A 12861-nucleotide genomic window follows, 5' to 3' on the forward strand; every position below is an offset into this window, starting at 1 on the left:
ACAGAGTTTTTTTTGCAGGCAGAAAAAATCTGTCTCAGAATTCCTTCAGGAATTTTGAGGCAGATTTTGAACTGCTTGCATTTTTTTCCGCGGTTTTCTCAGCGTTTTTCACCCGCGTCCATTGACGCTAATGCAAGGATTGCAGGCAAAAAGCGCGGTGGGTTTTCTCTGCCTCCCATCGATTCAATTAGAGGTCAGAGGCGGAAACCGCGGCATGAAAGGACATCCCTCTTTTTTTTACTGTGAGCGGCCAAAAGCCGCCTGGAAAAAAAACGCCTCTACCTGCCATTCAATGGGGGGCGATTTTTGCTGTTTTTTCGTGCTGATTCCGACATGGTTTCCGCGTCAAAATCAACGGCAAAAAAACTCAGTTTGAACGGGGCCTTATAATAATAATAATAATAATATATATTCAGTAACTATTTTTTAGGAAAACGCTATCAAGAAGGCCATTGCATACCCATGAATTTAGCCAATACGATAATGATGATAATAATAATATTTATAGTTGTGTCTATTATCTATTATATTATCTAGTATATCTAATATCTATTATTACTAAGACTTCAACCAACTAGGCCATTTCCTATTATTATTACTACTAAATAATAATAATAATAATAATAATAATAATAATAATAATAATAATCCAATAACTTCTTCCCAAATACAAACACCATAAAAGAAAACCTATGTACCCCGTATTATTTAACAACTCTCAAAATTCTGCAAAACAAACATTTCTGCGCAGACGCCATGACACGTTACATTGACAATTAATTACATTTTAGATTATTGCCATTGAATACATTTACAAAATAACAAAGCGAGATGACATTAGACTTCAACATTGTAGCAGCAACAAATCAATTTTGTTTCCAGACTAGCAGAAGAATCTTTTGAAAAGAAAGCAGAGAGGCGGGCGAGGAGGGGGGAGGGGGTGGCATACTGGTGGCATTTAATGATTCCTTTTTTTTTTTTTTGTAATATTAGTTTTCAGTACACATCCCAACACCTACACAATCCCAGAAGCACAACCTTTAACCTTGTGCACCCCATAGCTCAGCCTCCTCCCCTGCCTTGTTGTATTATCAATAATATTATTAGCAATAACATAAACACAGCCTATAAAGAAGGAAGCCGGAAAGATACAATGTATCACTGGAGTGACCAACATTCTAAGGCTCTTAACTCTTTCACGGCTGCACCAGTGTAGGGGCTGCAGCACCAACAACACTTAAAAAGGGTCCCTGACCCCCTCTGCAAGGTTAAACAAGACAATTTGGTTTTCTCGTTAGCCAATAAAGGTATCATTCTTATAAGACGGGTTTATAGGGTCTGTTTTTTTGGAGTCACAAAGTATCTAAGAGCATCAGCCCTGAAAGAGACGAGAGCTTAGTGTCAACGAACGCTACATGTTTATAGAGGGACTTACCATGTCTGAACTGAGCTGGGATAAAATGGCGAAGCTTGATAAGCGATCACAGGAGCATTTAGTATGGAATGAATCCACGGGGACTGTACGACAGCCTTTCAAGGACCAGGCACCGAGATTAGAGGATCTATAATGGGGGAGAGAGAAGAGAGAGGAAAAAAAAAAAGGAGATGTAAAGAGATGTACCACCAACAATGATAAATAAAGGGATACAGAGGGGGTGGGGGGTGTCATCTACCAGGGACCAAATCTACATCATCTGCAGCTATATTTAGATCTATGGAGGATGCAAGAACAAAAAAGACACAGATATTAGTGTAAAAATAACAAAGAGATCACGTACCGGGCTGTAATGGATGCTATTGGGGGGTTGGATCACGTTGAAGTATATAAAACACACACACACACGGTGGGGATATTGGAGAGAGGAGGAGGATGGAGGGTAAGGGGGGTCATGGGATTATATTGAAGTGATGGGAGCTGGGAGGTAGTAGGGGGTAAAATGAGTGAAACCTAACGGGGAAGATGCTGGCTGGGAAAGAACTGATGGGGGTGGGGAGAGGGTGCATGCAAATCCATCAGGATGGTGTTGTCTGGATGTGCAAGAGGACGGCTGGAGCAGGAGATGGAGGGAAGGGGGAGCTGCGACTGACAGTCAGAGCAAGAGACATAGAGAAGAGCTGGCTGAGAAGTTTGAGATGTGAGAGAAGGGGGAAGGGAAAACGGGATGAGAAATAGGTCGCCGGACGTCAGGAAAGCTTACTGACGGATATGATTATAATAAATATATGTTATAAATGTAGCCTACGCCAGCAAACAGGACATAAAGCCAAAATAAGACACAGGACAGAACAATATACCGGCAATTATACAGATATTATTATATTATACAGATATTAGGTGTTAACTTTTAGGATTGGAGTCTATGGGCGACCTTGCTGACACGACATGGTTACTATATTTACAACATTGTTGCCTCAATAAAATGGGTTTCGGTGTGTGGGTACCCCTATCTATACTGGTGAATGTTCTTTTTCTACCAGTCAATGACAGGATCCCTATGACTTTGGGTCAACCTCCAACAGATTGACTTGAACATCATGGTGGTATGGTAATAATACTTTGCAGGAGGGGTGACCTGAAACCAACGTGGAGCATCCCGTCAACCTATCAGCAGCGGTGTTGGACTGGGGCTCCTTGGACCCACCAGAGGACATGATTCTGAGGGTCCCCTTGATCTACACAAAACATGTGCACCTCCACTTTAAATTGCATTATAATCTTTGTTCTTCTCGTTGTACACACAGGACATATTGTTATGTGTAAATTATCCCATAAGTAATAGACCCTCGTGCCAAATGATTGGGACCAAAGTCCCCTCCAAATGGGGATGTCTTCTGCTCGACTTTTGGGGCTCATTATTGTGTCTGAGGCCGACCTGAGGATCCTCTGTGACCGACTTTGGGCCGGTCCGACCCTGGTCAGCATTGCTCTGTATTATGGGCACCCCTCAAGTGCAACAGCAACATCTTGGTGAAGAGGTGACCTTGTACTTCTTATAGGGGGTAACCTGATGGTGGGCCGTACAGTGAACTGTGGTGCTGATGCTGCAGGAATGAGTGGTTACCCCCACCAAGGCCGTGGTTTATCCCATCCAAAAGGGGCAACATTATGGTAATAAAGTCACCCCAGAAGCACTGGGCCTGACCTCAATATCAAGAATAGGTAAACATTTGGTTACCAACATTTTTTATTTCCATTTTTACTTCCATAGATGTCAAATAGAATTTAAGTAAAAACCGAATACATTTTTTAGATAAGTTGTCGGTCTCTGACGCTACGAGCAGTTCATTAATAAATAGCTGTGTAAGGAAATCCACGCTGTTCATTAACCCCCTAGGATGCCGGACACGTCTACAATGCCTGGTGCTTAGTGGCAGTGAATGGTCGGCTACTTCCCATTGTGACACTCATGTAATTGCAGCAATATATTTTATAGACTGAGAAACATTTAATTGGAGCCTAAGAGCGGTCACAAATAAATGGAAATTGCTCCATGTGATGTAAGAATGGCGCATATGGTTGGTTAAGGGTTAATCCACCTGTCTGCTGCAGCCCTTCCACCCAAAAGCGTTATAAATGTATGGACAGATATAAGGTCTTAATATAACATTCGGTGTGTGTCTTAAAATGCTTTTTTTCTGGTCCTAAAATTTGAGACCATGACGCCAACAAGGGTGAATGCACCAAAGAGACCATCTCTGCTCCTGCTATGAGGTGCAGGAAGATGAACGCCCAAGGCAAGGTTGTGAACCAGTGTAGATCTCCACTCTCCATAGGAACCTCAATATTGGCAAACAATGGAGAAGGAAGACAGGAATTGGTCAATGGGTCATACCATCTTTCACTTCTGTAAGGGACGGGGCTTGAAGGCATCTAGCAGTGGTTCATTCTACTCAAGTGTAGTATCTGTTCTTATCAATGGTTGGGAGGGGACCATTGGTAATGGATAATGCATAAAGATCAGCTAATCAATCCTAAACAAATTGAAATCGGTCCGAATTTCCCAAAAGTTTCCAATTCAGTACATAGTTACATAGTTAGTACGGCTGAAAAAAGACACATGTCCATCAAGTTCAACAAAGGGACGACAAAAGGGAAGGAATCTGAAACTATTGGGGTTCATGGCACACGAATCGGCAAAATTGCGGCCCAGAAAAAACAAAATACCATACTTACTTGGTCTCTCATAGTGACTTGTCCCTGGCGGTCTCCTGAGATTGTCATTTTTGTCCCATGTGACCACTGCAGCCAATCACTATGTCATCTCAAGAGGCCGGCAGGGACGCGTCGCTATGTTAGTCCAGGGGAGGATGGTGTTTTTTTATTTTAAGGGTAGACTCGCTGATTGCCCTGTTTAACTCTCTGATGTCTTCTAGGATCGTATCTAACTTGATTACAGTCCTAAAAGATATCAGAGAGTCAGAGAAGGCAATCAGGGCACTTCCGATTTGCGGCAGATTTATTAGGACCAAATCTAATTGGACAGCCGATTCAATAGATTTGGCCTCAAAGCAAATTTCATGATATTCGCTCATCTCTAATGATACATTAATGCCCAAGTTGATTTAGACCTGGGTGCGCACAGAATGGCCTAAAGGGGTTGTACAGTTTAGAAAACCCATTGTCAAACACCCTATTAGTGAATTTTAAGTTAATATAAGGGGGTCCCCTGTTCAGGATCCTCAGCTCTTCATCTGGGTGGAGAGCGGTTACATAGAGCCTCTCTGGAGGACTTGAACTGTCCTGATTACACAGACAACACATTGATATGAATGGACACTGTGTAATACTTTATTTCTCCTGTGGTGGCGCTGCAGGGTAATTGAATACTTACTGCCAGGTTTCCCCACAGATCACAGCTGATCGCTGGGGGACACTTTATGATCTGCTTATTGTCAAGGGACCTTTAACAAGTAAAAATTATCTAAAGCGGACAGCTCCTATAAGTGCTACCTGTAGAAGGCCCACAACCCCTTATACAACGCCATCAGGTATAGTAGCTTGAAAGCTCAAGGTGAAAAGTTCTCCCGGAGTGGTGACCCTGTGGGCACCTAAAGACCAATTCAGGATGGTAAGTTTATACTGTGTTGATACACTCACTTTTTACATGTTCTTGTCTTTATCAGGGTGCGGTGCCCGATAATCTAAGGAGTTGTAACTGTGGCCATATGATCCCCCACCCCATCTGCAACCTCATGGCTTCACCTTCTGAGCTCCTGAGCCTAGGTGTAAAGCTTGAGTGACATCAAAGACAAAACCCTGGGGCACAGGACATCTCCCTAAGCTTCAGTGAGGGGAGGGGAGTCCTGGTCCTTGACCCGTGTGGGACCTTCAGGACTAAGGAAGGGGGGTGCATTTTATTATAACTATACATGGCTCTCCTCTATGTACGTCTAGGACTGTGCCTATGAGCCTGACACCTTCTACCCAGTGCGGCTCTTGTAAGGTAAGTGATAATGTTTTTGAGCACATTTCATAAGGTAAATCTATGATTTGTAGGGTGGGTGCTGGTTTACACTACACGGGGACAACTTAGAGTCTCATATTGTTATTATTTTGCAAGTCCACGTACATACTGTATGATACCAGCGTCAGTCCCGATCCCTTAAACAGATGTATACGTAATCTAGCAGCAATCTTATTCAAAGCCAATTATTCATTATATGTCTGTTCTAGGAGTCGAGGTTTAAAGTTGGGGATCTGGGGGAAACTCACACAAACAAACTTCTTGAAAAGGTTGCCCTGGTTGGATCTAAACCCAGGATTGGTTGATTGCAATGAACCCAACATCACACTCAGGGCGGTCCGGGAAGCTGAGATATGAGGAGCTGTTTGCAGGATCCTCACATTGCTTTATCTGCCTGTGACATGTAGGGAACATTGAGGTCACTGTTTTTTTTTTTCTTGAGTCTTTGTGAGTGCAAAATAAAATATTTTTGACTCCTTGACTTGCCGCTATGGTGAAGGTCAGGGAAATAAAATACCCGCGGACCACAGCTCCCTCCATGTCACAAGCAGCACCAAACAGCTCCCCATATCTCAGCTTCCTGACCACCTGTCACATAGGAGGCAGGGATAGGTTATTAGGATATTCTGCTGTCACGCCTGATGATTTACTTGCGGGTGCAACGCAAAGTGGCCATCAGGAGTCTATAAAATGAATTGCACTTAAACCTCTGGTCCTTTGGGCCAATCAGCAAAGCAAAGAAGAGTCATGTGACCCACTTTCCTGCAGTCTTCAGAGACAGGGTAATGTCCAGAGTATAATGAAAAGTTCTGCCACTCTTTAATACTTAGTGTTTGAATTTCAAACCATTTCCCCAAGATCTCTGCTTGCTGTTAGTGAATCAGAACATCTAAAAAAAATAGAGATGACCAAACGATTTACAAATCAAATTCGGTCTGAGTTTCCCAAAATATTTGGATCCCAATAATCACAAGAAGAAGTGCGGCCGAGACCAAGAGAATTTATATGTGGTGTATTATAGTGTATGACAACGATAGAGCGTAATATTCATATAGGACATAGTATATATATATATATTCACAGGGAGGAGGATTTTGTGTAATAACCACAGTAAATATTTCCTCCCCTCGGTGTCAGACCCCCCACCGCTCAGGGTACAACACGGAAACCGGAGCCGGAGTCTGCAACTAATGAGAACAATATTTCCAATTAAAGATCCTGCACCTCCGATAATCACTGAGTGAACACATGAAACATTAAAGGCCGTACAAGCGTGGCACAAAATAATGAATCCTGCCAGTGCCAGCGGGGCCCACCGTCCATTATTACTACACACAGAGGGTTAAATAAATATCTGCTGCCGGTAATTAACCCTTCTGATATGCACAATGTGTCAAACACGGCACAAACAAGACCAATTATCAGCGCTGCATTATACGGGGGATGTGACTTTAAGAGGCAGGATACTATATTTCCAGCACTCTGAGTAACTAAGCTGTGTATCTAAGCCTGTCATGTATTATACTGTTTGCTGAGCTGCTGTATCTAATCCTATCATGTGTGATACTGTCTGCTGAGCTGTGTATCTAATCCTATCATGTGTGATACTGTCTGCTGAGCTGTGTATCTAATCCTATCATGTGTGATACTGTCTGGTGAGCAGTGTATCTAATCCTATCATGTGTGATACTGTCTGCTGTGCTATGTATCTAAGCCTATCATGTGTGATACTGTCTGTTGACCCTGTGTATCTAATCCTATCATGTGTGATACTGTCTGCTGAGCTGTGTATCTAATCCTATCATGTGTGATACTGTCTGCTGAGCCACTGTATCTAATCCTATCATGTGTGATACAGTCTGCTGAGCTGTGTATATAATCCTATCATGTGTGATACTGTCTGCTGAGCTGCTGCATCTAATCCTATCATGTGTGATACTGTCTGGTGAGCAGTGTATCTAATCCTATCATGTGTGATACTGTCTGCTGAGCTGTGTATCTAATCCTATCATGTGTGATACTGTCTGCTGAGCTGTGTATATAATCCTATCATGTGTGATACTGTTTGCTGAGTCACCGTATGTAATCCTATCATGTGTGATACTGTCTGCTGTGCTGTGTATCTAATCCTATGATGTGTGATACGGTCTGCTGAGCTGTATATCTAATCCTATGATGTGTGATACTGTCTGCTGAGCTGCTGTATCTAGTCTTGTCACATGTGAGACGGTCTTCATTGCGGGTGTATCTAAGTTTATCATGTCTTATACGGTCTTCATTGCTGATGTATCTAAGCCTATCATGTCGGTTACTGTCTTTATTGCTGGTGTATCTAAGCCTTTTATGTGTGATACTCCCTCACAGACATTAGTATCCCGCTTTGTATCCTGTATATTGGACCGTATAGTTGCTGCCTCCAGTGTTAGTCGCGGTTGGATGCGCTGTAAGCATTGGCTGTGTCTGAGCGCTAGAACCGTCCGGCATCTGCAGAAGGGGAGCCGCGGCCGCAGAATATTAAGTGGTTTTGACGGCAGGATTTTATAGGAGGTCTCGGCTGTGCTATTTTCAATGCAGCGTTTCCTCTTTCAGAGCAGATGCTTTGATATCCCTCTCTAACCTAATATTGTGGTTTTATTACACTGCGGGTGAGCTGCGCACGCTCCTCTACTATACAAGTGACGCTAGTTAAAGGGAAATCCCACCTACTTGTGTCTTTACACTTGTCATATTGGAGGATAATTCTGATGGGGTCCATGAGCTCGTGCCCCTAACAATTCTCAAAAGATACCACAAATCATCAATGATGCCTTAAAGGGGCTGTCTACTTCAGAAAACACATTTCCATACACCCTATTAGTGAATTCTGAGATAATAAGGGGGGGGGGGGGTCCCGTTCAGGATCCTCATCTCTTGGCCAGAGCGGTCTCTCTCTCTCTGGAGGACCCGTCCTGTCCTGTATTACACAGATAACACATTGATATGAATGGACACTGTGTAATACTCCATTTCTCCCGTGGTGGCGCTGCAGGGAAACTGAACACTTACTCCCAGGTTTCCCCACAGATCACAGCTGATCGCTGGGGATCCCAGCAGGGGGAGACTTTGTGCTTAGCGTATAGTCAAGGGACCCTTATAATAAGTAGATATTATTAAAAAAAAGTAGAGAACTAGTTTAATACAATCTCCATGTTGGAGAGTCCCAACCCTTTAAAGGGGGTTATGTTGGGACCGAAAAGTATTAGCAGTGTAGTCCCTGCAGTATGTGATACACTCACTAAGATACATTCCGGTCCCCCGTCGCGATGATTATGAGATTTGAATTCATTTTTATAGCCCTGGCGGGGGACCGGAAGTCTAGTCGTACAGTCTTCTTCATGACGACACAACTCTTCGTCATGTGACCGACCCCGCTGTACCCTATGTACAGGCAGTAGCAGTCATACAGTGATTACATAGAGTACAGCGGAGCCGGTCACATGAATAGTCGTGTCGTCATGAAGCAAGACTGCGCAACTAGACTTCCGATCCCCGCCAGCGCTATAAAAATCTTTAAAAATATCAAAATTAGCGCGACTTCGGACCGGAATGTGAGTAAATACTTTTCGGTCCCCAAATAACCCCGTTATTGCTCAGAGATTTCCGTCACTCTGGATCTCCAACACAGAACTTCCAATAAGAGATATGGACAATGCTCTTGCCGTCTGCGGTGAATGTTATGGTACAGATTCCCAACTCCTTCCCTGGTTTCGAAAGTTTTCCATCTATGACAAAGTGTTTATGATAAAGTTGCATTTTCCCATTGCGTTCTATGATGATTCTATTCTGCAGTGCTGTGGCCCCTTTCTTTTGGAAAGCCACAGGGTCCTGAGCTCTCCTTTCCCCAGTAGGGTATGTTTACACGACCTATTTTCCGCCGTTTTTCGGGCCGTAAATGTCCCGAAAAACGGCTGAAATATCGGAAGCGGAATGCCTACAAACATGTGCCCATTGATTTCAATGGGAAATACACCGTTCTGTTCCGACGGGGCGAGTTTTTACGCCTCATTTTTTAAAAAAACGGTGCGTAAAAAGACGCCCCGTAAAAAGAGGTGCATGTCACTTCTTGAGAAGTTTTTGGAGACGTTTTTCATTGACTATATAAAAACAGCTCCAAAAATGGCCGTAAAAATCACAGCGAAAAACACGAGCTGCTAAAAAAACGGCTGAAAATCAATGGAAAACAGCTCCGTATTTTCAGATGTTTTTGGTTAAGCGTGTGAACAATCCCTTACTGTTTTCTTCAGACTTCTATGTATGGCACGTTGGAAGATATTTTTAGTGGAGTTGCCCTTTAAGCCATAAATGACCAAACCCCAAACATCATTAGAGCTGGTGTATTATATAGTCACACAGTTACCCAGTTATACACCCTACATTATTCCAAAAATCAGGGACCATCTGAAATGATGAGCCTATTCAAATGCACAAAATAATCATAGACCCCTCACTGTTGTCACATGACACGACTCAGAAATTGTCATAAACATTCCGACCGATGGCAGCGAAACCCATCAATCTGCAAGCAGCAATTATCACTATAAATAATAGCCATCTCCCAAATTGTGGAAGTAATGGTGTAACGGTGGTGGTGTAATGGTGATGGTGTAATGGTGATGGTGTAATGGTGATGGTGTAATGGTGATGGTGTAATGGTGATGGTGTAATGGTGATGGTGTAATGGTGATGGTTTAATGGTGATGGTGTAATGGTGTAATGGTGATGGTGTAATAGTGATGGTGTAATCGTGATGGTGTAATGGTGATGGTGTAATGGTGATGGTGTAATGGTGATGGAGTAATGGTGATGGTGTAATGGTAATGGTGTAATGGTGATGGTGTTATGGCGATGTTGTTATGGTAAAAGTGTAATGGTGATGGTGTAATGGTAATGGTGATGGTGTAATGGTAATGGAGTAATGGTGATGGTAATGGTGTTATGGTAATGGTAATTGTGTAATGGTGATGGTGTTATAGTAATGGTGTAATGCTAATGGTGTAATGGTGATGCTGTAATGGTAATGTTGTTATAGTAATGGTGTAATGGTAATAGTGTAATGGTAATGTTGTTATAGCAATGGTGTAATGGTGATGGAGTAATGGTGATGGTAATTGTGTTATGGTAATGGTGTAATAGTGATGGTGTTATAGTAATGGTGTAATGGTGATGGTAATGGTGTTATAGTAATGGTGCAATGGTAATGGAGTAATGGTGATGGTGTAATGGTGATGGTGTAATGGTGATGGTATAACGGTGATGGTGTAATTGTGATGTGATGGTGTAATGGTGTAATGGTGATGGTGTAACGGTGATGGTGTAACGGTGATGGTGTAATGGTGATGGTATAATGGTGTAATAGTGATGGTGTTATGGTAATAATGTAATGGTGATGGTGTAATAGTAATGGTGTAATGCATACTGGCCAACTCTCCTGGAAAAATGTTGTCCAACGTTCTGACAAGATACTCACCTCTCCCCGTTTTATGGTTAAATAGTTGAAAAGGTTGAAAAAAGACACAGGTTCATCACGTCCACCCTATAATCCTACTGTGTTGATCCAGAGTAAGGCAAAAAAAACAAAAACATGAGGTTGATGCCAATTTCCTCATTAGGGGGAAAAATTCTAAATCTGGCAATCAGAATAAATCCCTGGATCAATGTCCCATCTCCAGAATCTAGTACTCATAACCTGTAACATTATATTTTATTGTTCAGGCTGGGCTCAGGCCATTGCCTGCGGCGGCGCCCGGGAGTGAAAAAAAACCTGCAGGAACGAGTAAGTAGCTGCCCGTCTGGTCTGTGGTCTGTAATTAGAGGGTTTAGTCTAGGCTTATATTTATTGAGGGGTCTGATCTAAGTTCTGTATTTAAAGGTTCTAGTCTGGGGACCTTTATTTAGGGGGACTTGTCTTGGTTCTATATTTATTTAGGGGATCTGTTCTAGAGTCTGTATTCATTTTGTTTTTTGATGAAGGGGGTCATATAAATGCGGTTAACCAGGGGTAGACCATAGGAGGTCACGAAAAGAAGACTGTATAATAGTGTCCAGACCTCCGAGACCTCACGAAACAATGTCCCACCAATTATACAGCTGCTTCTCCTATCACATTAGGGGCCATTTTCAATGTCCAGATCATTCTGCCTCCTTCTTCTGACAATCCACGGAGACTCTTTTAAGTTACATGAGTTCTAGGAAATTTCAATAGAAAGCAATACTGATGAGTGTGTTTAGTGATATCTCATAAACTGGAGCGGAGAGCCGACCTGTCAATAACACGTTGAGCTGCTCAGCAGTATAAACATTGGGCACCATCTACAGCCAGTAAAGAATAAGTGCCCATAGATTAGTAAGCCGAAGAGGAGGATGTCAGACAACAAAGGGTTAATAAGGTCTGCATTCTTTCTATCTCCGATCTTTCAGCATTGGACATGAATTAACCCATTCAAGCCTGACACAATCAACATCCGTCACAATGCCGCCGGAGGGACGTTAACCCTTTCACAGCACAGGACTGATAGTGACCTCCCCAGTGACCCTGCATGGATATTAATCCTTTCATTGCCACAGTAAAGGACCGATATTAACTCTTTCATTGCCTCGTTCCAAGTTGGACATTAACCCTTTCACTGCATCAGTCCAGGCCTGATCCTTTCTTTATAAGATCACTGGACGGATATTAACCCTTTCAACTTTCCATTGCTTTGGCCCTGAGCGAACATTAACCCTTTCAATGCAATAGCTTAAAGCTCATGTTAACCCTTCCATCACCATGCTCCAGGATGAACATTGAAATGGCCCTGCATAGATATTAACCCTTTCACTGCAACAGTTCAGGCCCGATAACCCTTACATTACAGTGTCGCTGGAAGGATATTAATATATAATATCCTATAATATAATAGGATATCAATCATTTATGGCATGTTCTGTGGATTTTCTGAATTTTGCTCACTCTGTTGCAATCTTTGAATGGAGAATAATGGCGCATGTTGGGCGGGAAGTCAGAAATGACACAGCATTGACGTCTGCGGAGGTGCAACTCCTTTAATACGTTTTAATGGACTGTATGCATTCTCCCAAAGCCCATTACAAAGGTGAGCCCCAGACTAAAACTGGCCAGACCCTATAACATATTGACTTTCGGATCATGCCAACCTCATTTGTATAAGGACCACAGTAATGCCCATGATATGGAGAAAGAAACTTTCGGACCGGGTAGATTTTAGCCTGTCCTCTTTTTGTTTGCCCAGAGATAAGCGTCACCATAGATACCCGGTAGCCGCTTATCTCACTCCCCTATTGAAATAATCTGTTGCTTTGCCTCAGCTGGCTGGTTTTGCCGGCAGAATCGCTCGAGCCA

At 42.8% G+C, this 12861-nt stretch overlaps 1 protein-coding gene across 1 annotated transcript in view; it reads right to left on the minus strand.

The window, feature by feature from the left end:
• ADGRB1 (adhesion G protein-coupled receptor B1) overlaps positions 1–12861 on the minus strand; it is a 615330-nt gene that overhangs the window by 49840 nt on the left and 552629 nt on the right. Inside the window, exon 18 of the mRNA XM_075827930.1 lies at positions 1436–1562. Coding sequence (XP_075684045.1) covers positions 1436–1562 — 127 coding nt within the window. The remainder of the gene's footprint in view (positions 1–1435; positions 1563–12861) is intronic.

This window comes from Rhinoderma darwinii, chromosome 5, assembly GCF_050947455.1.
Source record: "Rhinoderma darwinii isolate aRhiDar2 chromosome 5, aRhiDar2.hap1, whole genome shotgun sequence".
Taxonomy (NCBI): Eukaryota; Metazoa; Chordata; class Amphibia; order Anura; family Rhinodermatidae; genus Rhinoderma; species Rhinoderma darwinii.